This window comes from Gossypium hirsutum, chromosome D07 (genome assembly GCF_007990345.1).
Source record: "Gossypium hirsutum isolate 1008001.06 chromosome D07, Gossypium_hirsutum_v2.1, whole genome shotgun sequence".
Lineage (NCBI taxonomy): Eukaryota > Viridiplantae > Streptophyta > Magnoliopsida > Malvales > Malvaceae > Gossypium > Gossypium hirsutum.
This window is the reverse complement of record NC_053443.1, coordinates 54,539,700-54,545,699: the sequence shown is the minus strand read 5'-3', so window position 1 is coordinate 54,545,699 and position 6,000 is coordinate 54,539,700. Positions and strand designations below refer to the sequence as shown.

The following is a 6,000-nucleotide window of genomic DNA, read 5'->3' as shown; positions in this document are numbered from 1 at the left end:
ATTTATGGTGCATATAACTTAAATACGGTCAACATCTATTCCTTTAATGGGCTTACAGAATGTAAAAGATTAGTTACTGGGTCGGTAAATATTTTGAATTATAATGAATGTTGGTATAATTTCTGCTTTAATAAAATTTTCAGTATTAAAATTTAATAAATAAATAAGATATTATTATAATATCAAATTTGCAATATAATAAATATATAATAATTATAAACTATAATTTAGAATGTAAAAAAAAAAATCCATTGTCTTTTGCTTCATATTATTCGGAGAGAGAAAGCCTTATCTTTGAGTGGCTGCAAAAGACATTTAACCCAAAAGGAGAACAAGTACAAATTCTTCCCGAAAAGAAAAAAAAGGGAAGAAATTTTTTTTCTGCTTTCTTAACGCTGAGAAGAGAGGTAGTAGTAGAAAAGAGCTTTTGTTCCTTCACATGGATTTTGATTTTCAATTATATTCTCCTTTGTCGTTAGGGGTTTATGGTAGTCAATTTCATCATCTGCAGCAAAGACAGGTCCCGCTCAAACATCAACAAAAATAACACTCCTTTTATGTATTTCTTTTGGATTTTTCAAAGAAGAAGAAGAAACAGTTCCTTGATCTTAACAGCTTGAATCATTCAATTAGGCGATGTGTGTGTGTGTGTGTGTTTTTTTTCCTTTCTTCTTTTTTGCACTTACCCTAGAAAATTTTTTGTTTCTCTTTGCTCTAATCTGATTGTGTTAATTGATTTTGTTTTATGTTAAGAAAGATAGTAGAGGATGAATCACTGCGTTCCCGATTTCGAAATGGAAGACGATTATTCAATCCCTTCATCTTCTATATTAAATCGCGCTAGAAAACCTTCCATGTAAGCTGCTGCTTGCTCTTCTTCTTTTTTCTTTTTCTTTTTTTTTTCTAATTCTTAGATTGAAAATGTGTTTTGATTTGAACTGATGAAATAGGCCAGAGGATGGAATCATGGAGCTGTTGTGGCAAAATGGTCAAGTTGTTATGCAGAGTCAAAACCAAAGATCTTTCAAGAAACCATCGCCGTTCAAATACCTCGACGCCGGCCAATCAGCTCTCAGAGAGATCCGATCATCATCTCACCATCAGCAGCAGCAACAACAACAGCAACAGCAACAGCAACAGCAATCCGTTACCGATCATCTGTTCATGCAAGAAGATGAAATGGCTTCGTGGCTTCACAATCCTCTCAGCGACGCCAACTTCGACCACGATTTCTGTGCTGATCTCCTTTATCCTTCCTCCTCCACTGCTGTTGCTCCTTGCGCTACCTGCACTGCCACAACTTCCGCTCCTCCTCCGCCTCCACTCGGAAGAGTTCCTCAAGTTTCGGTTTCGGCTATGGTGCCTGCTTCTAGGCCCCCGATACCGCCGGCGAGGAGGAATGAGTTGGAGTCTACTAGGATCCAGAACTTCGGTAGCTTGTCCAAGCATAAAACGGCAGCGAGGGAGGAGCAACCTGGACCGTCGAATTCAAAGAGTGTAGCGAGGGAAGTGACGGTCGTTGATTCCAGCGATACTCCGGCGGCTGCTCCCGAATCGGGAGCCTCTCAAGCCATTCCGTGCAACACCGAGGCAGCATCTGGCGAGTACAACAACGATGCCTGCGCCAACATGAGCTTTGCCGCAGTTGCCTACACGCAATCAGCTGGTGTCAGCGTGGGTGCCAGCAAAGACAATATAGCCACGTGCGAAGCCACGGTTACATCATCACCTGGCGGCTCCAGTGCCAGTGCCAGTGCCAGCGCCGAACCGACGGCTCAAAAAACGGGCCCAGCTGAGGACCGGAAGCGTAAAGGAAGAGAACCGGACGACGCCGAGTGTCACAGCGAGGTTAGTTCATTGGAATTAATTTTTTTTCTCTCTGGGTCTCGACTAACGTGCGCCGGGGCGGGGTTGACATCGTTTAACGTGAGCACCCCTTTGGCACCTGGGCGTATAATTTCGGGATTGTACACGTGTCAGAAACATCAAGTTAAAAGATGCCACGTGTTTGACATAATTGGGGAAGTTGACACTTGACACGAATTTTATTATTGGAGGAGGGAGGAGGGAGGAGGGAGGAGTTCAGCAGTGTCAAGTGGGAGGGAATTTTCTTTTAGATTTTTCTTTTTTTGAATTTTTTCGTAAGTGGGTAACATTGAATTTGAAATTGATGTGAATTGAAAATTTAGCCGCATGTTTTTATTTATTTAAACTTTTAAATTACATATATACTACAACTTTAGTATCATTATAAATATTTTTTTGTGTTTGTATTATGTTCCATGTTCGGGTTTGTAATTGTCCTCTCGATAATGTCTTCTATAGAATTCGAACTCATTTCTTTCCTCGAGAGTGTATTGTATTGGTATATAATTATAAATACTAATCCCAAATGAGGAGGGATACACTTACATTTTATATTTGAAGTAAATTAAAATTTTCTAACGTTTTATGTAAAAGAAATTTAACTGATCAATAAATATTAATATATATAATATTTTAGATCAATATAATAGAGATATCAAGTCAGTTCAAAATTGTATATACATGACAGATAATTATATTGATAAAATCAACTATTGAATCGTTAAAATATTAATCTGAAGAATGTGTGATAGGCTTGAACACTTGTTTTCTTGTTAGTGGTTTAGCCGGTTTTTATTTAATTTTTTTGGGGTTCTCTAAGATTAAACTTGGGATAGATGTCAATTTTTTTTTTCACTTGGTTCGGTTGATTCCTTTAAAAAAAAAAGAAATTGAAAGATTTTTTCTATTTTTTGAATTTTTAGATATAAAAGAATGGTGGGTGGAATATAGAATAGGAAATTTTTTGGATGTAAGGCGTTTATTACGGGACTGGTTTCCTCGTCCTCATCACACCCCAGTTGCTGTCGGTTAGCTTTTAAATAATCTTTGTTTTGGATTTGTTTTTTAATTTTCTTAAAACATTCTCCACTGTTTAGCAGTTCTCGTTGAGCTTAATGTTGGCTTCTCTAATTTCTTACGTTGAGTGCATGGGAATTCTGAAAAACATAACCAGCCTTTTTGCAATCCTAGGTACTAGGATGTATAAAACATTATTTAAGGAATAATCCGGTTAATCAGTGACTACAAGCACATGTTAGAAATTATTTAATATTTTTTGCTAGCAAAGTGTCATAACAGTATTATTCAATTATTATTTTATGAACTTGTTTGTCTTTAATGTATTACTTTTATTGAATTGGACAGAAAAAGGAGGAAAATTCATTATCATGTGTTTCTTTACTTGAAGAATCATATTGGTGTTTTCCTTTCATTGTATCAGTTAATATTTCCCTTGAAGAAATTTGCTAAAGATCAATGCTCTAAGATTTTCAAGAACTTATAAGGATAGTCAAGTTCAGAAGTTTTAGTCCCTTGTTGTAAACATGTGAGGGTGTTTAAACCCAAAAACTCCTTTTAGAAAATAGACAGTACTCCATGTTGAGATTTAGGATGGTACCATATGTTTTAATGTGTTAAAAATGGAAAATCAATGACTTCATTCATCCCTTTTCTTTATGTTAAAATTTATCATAATCCTCACTGGTAATTTAATTGTTGCCAAAGGATGCTGAGTTCGAATCCCCTGAAACAAAGAAACAATCTCGTGGATCCTCATCTACGAAAAGGTCCCGTGCTGCAGAGGTTCATAACCTCTCGGAGAGGGTCAGTATTTAATTGGTATTATAGTACATGGTCTTCTGCTTCTATATAATTGCATCCTTTTAGATGCCTGATATCTCATCCATGTGCAGAGACGCAGAGATAGGATAAATGAAAAGATGAGGGCTTTGCAAGAACTTATTCCTCGTTGCAACAAGGTTTGTCATGTGTATGGTTTTATTGAGGATATTTCCCCCAATTTGGATATTTTTCTCTCTATGATTATTAACAATTTTCATTCATATTTTTGAGTCTCAGTCAGACAAAGCTTCAATGTTGGATGAAGCAATCGAGTACCTAAAGTCACTTCAGTTACAGGTTCAGGTATGTCTTTGCTTATGGTTAATGAGAGATGTATGAGATTATGTAATAGCACTGAGCCCTTAATCAACAATCTTTTACCCACCTTATTATGAAAGTTTGTGTAGCTGTTAAGCACAGGGACTTTTGCCATTTTAGTGAAAAAAAGATAATAAGATTTCACGAAACACCGCCAAGGTCAAGAGGCAAGACCTCTATTTTGGGACATTGTTTTTAGTCACTAGATGTATATGAGTAGATAAATTTTGAATTTTCAAGCTTTTTGTGTTCTTTCTTTTCCTTATAATCTAACACTAAGAAATGTAGTTGGGGTTGTTCTAAAAAAGAAAGTGCTTTTGCATTATTTATTGACAGTTTTAGATTTTAATGTTCTGCAGATGATGTCCATGGGTTGTGGCATGCTCCCAATGATGTTTCCTCAGCATTACATGCCAACAATGGGGATGGGAATTGGGATGGGCATGGTCATGGATATGGGATTAAGTCGGCCAATGATGCCATTTCACAATGTTATGGCTGGATCAGGTTTACCAACACCAGCTGCTTCAGCTCATTTGGATCCAAGGTTTCCCGTGCCAGCATTTCATATGTCACCACAAGTTCCAGTTCCTGATCCATCAAGAATCCAACCGAACAATCAGTCAGATGCTATGTTGAACCCACTTGGCATGCAAAACCCAAACCAGCCACGGATCCCAAGTTTTGCTGATCCTTATCAGCAGTATATGGGTCTTCACCAGATGCAATTACACCCTCCACAGGTAATGTCTTATCATGTCAAACCTTTTGTATTTTTGCTTATAATAAAATGCATGATAACTTCATTTTTGAAAATTTTGAAAAATACCCATATTCACAGCTTTTCTGAACTATTTCTGGCCTTGAGTTTATTCACTCTTGACAATATATTGAAAGAAGGTTGGCTTAGAAACTTACAAATCTAATTTCTAACTTTATCATGTTTATTTTCCTCAATAAAATTTTCCTCGGACACTTTTCTAACACCAACTCAATCACATTTTGGCATACAATTTATTCAGGAAAATAAAGTATTGATTATCAATTTCACCTTTTATAGTGTCAAGCAACGGCCCAGCCGAGTTCCAGTAAACCAAGTACCAGTAAGGGAGTTGAGAATCTTGAAAATCACCCATCAGGTTGGTCCACTATTTTCCAGTTTCACATTATAGCATGGGAAATTAGAAGAAAAATACATGCCATGACCATCTCTAATAATTTCCTATGATTAGAATCTTGCATGGCATTTACAGACTTTTAAGCATTTGGCATGAAAAGAACCTTTGCTTAACCAACATTCTCTGCTTTCACATTGAATAACATGGTTTTTTCCAATTATATGGAACTTCACTTGTACATTGCAATCAAGTTTAAAATGATTATCCATGCTAGTACAACGAGGAACGAGACATATTTATTAGCACTTGATTAAAAATTGTTACTTTACTGTCTGCTCGTGGATGATTTCTGATTTAACTTCTTTGGGTAATATCATGAAGGTGATATGGCACGATAGCACTAAAATATTGGCTGGCTATCCGAGTTCTGGATGAGTGTTGCTCGTGTATTCCTTTTAATCTACAACACACAACATTAAAGATCTGTGCATTGCAGGTTGACAATTCAAGCGAGGATCATTCCCGAAAGGTTCTTACTTAAACCTTTCTACAGTTTTGTAGTGTAAGAGAACATCCTCTCTCAAGAGAAACTTCTTTTTTCCATTTCAACTAGCTAATTTCTTATAACATGTAACACATCTAACATGTGATTATTGCGCCATCATAAAAATAGTTCAATACGTTCGAGTTTCACTCTCTTTTGCCATTGTGTCCCCCTCCATTATACATATATACTGCAGTTTGTTTTTTTATTTGTTTGGAATCTGAAAGAGGCATTTAGGCTTTACTTGGTTAGTGAAATGATAAAAAATAACAGAAAAATATATATTTTTTCTTTCTAGTAAAAATGAAAGTT

The 6,000-nt window shown here is 36.3% G+C and overlaps 1 protein-coding gene across 11 annotated transcripts; it reads left to right on the top strand.

Moving 5' to 3' along the window:
* The first annotated feature begins 245 nt into the window (after positions 1–245).
* LOC121219564 (transcription factor PIF1) lies at positions 246–5,837 on the top strand. Of its 11 annotated transcripts, none has more exons than XM_041097909.1 (9): positions 246–638; positions 758–856; positions 951–1,848; positions 3,592–3,690; positions 3,780–3,845; positions 3,946–4,011; positions 4,386–4,769; positions 5,087–5,165; positions 5,526–5,837. In XM_041097909.1, exons 2-9 carry the CDS (start codon positions 768–770, stop codon positions 5,540–5,542), a joined length of 1,698 nt encoding a protein of 565 aa, XP_040953843.1. In that variant the 5' UTR covers positions 246–638; positions 758–767; the 3' UTR covers positions 5,543–5,837. The 11 variants fall into 11 exon arrangements, with proteins under 11 accessions (XP_040953843.1, XP_040953846.1, XP_040953838.1 ...); XM_041097912.1 differs by having other exon boundaries at positions 249–520; positions 5,641–5,837; XM_041097904.1 differs by having other exon boundaries at positions 249–520.
* Positions 5,838–6,000: the final 163 nt, after the last annotated feature.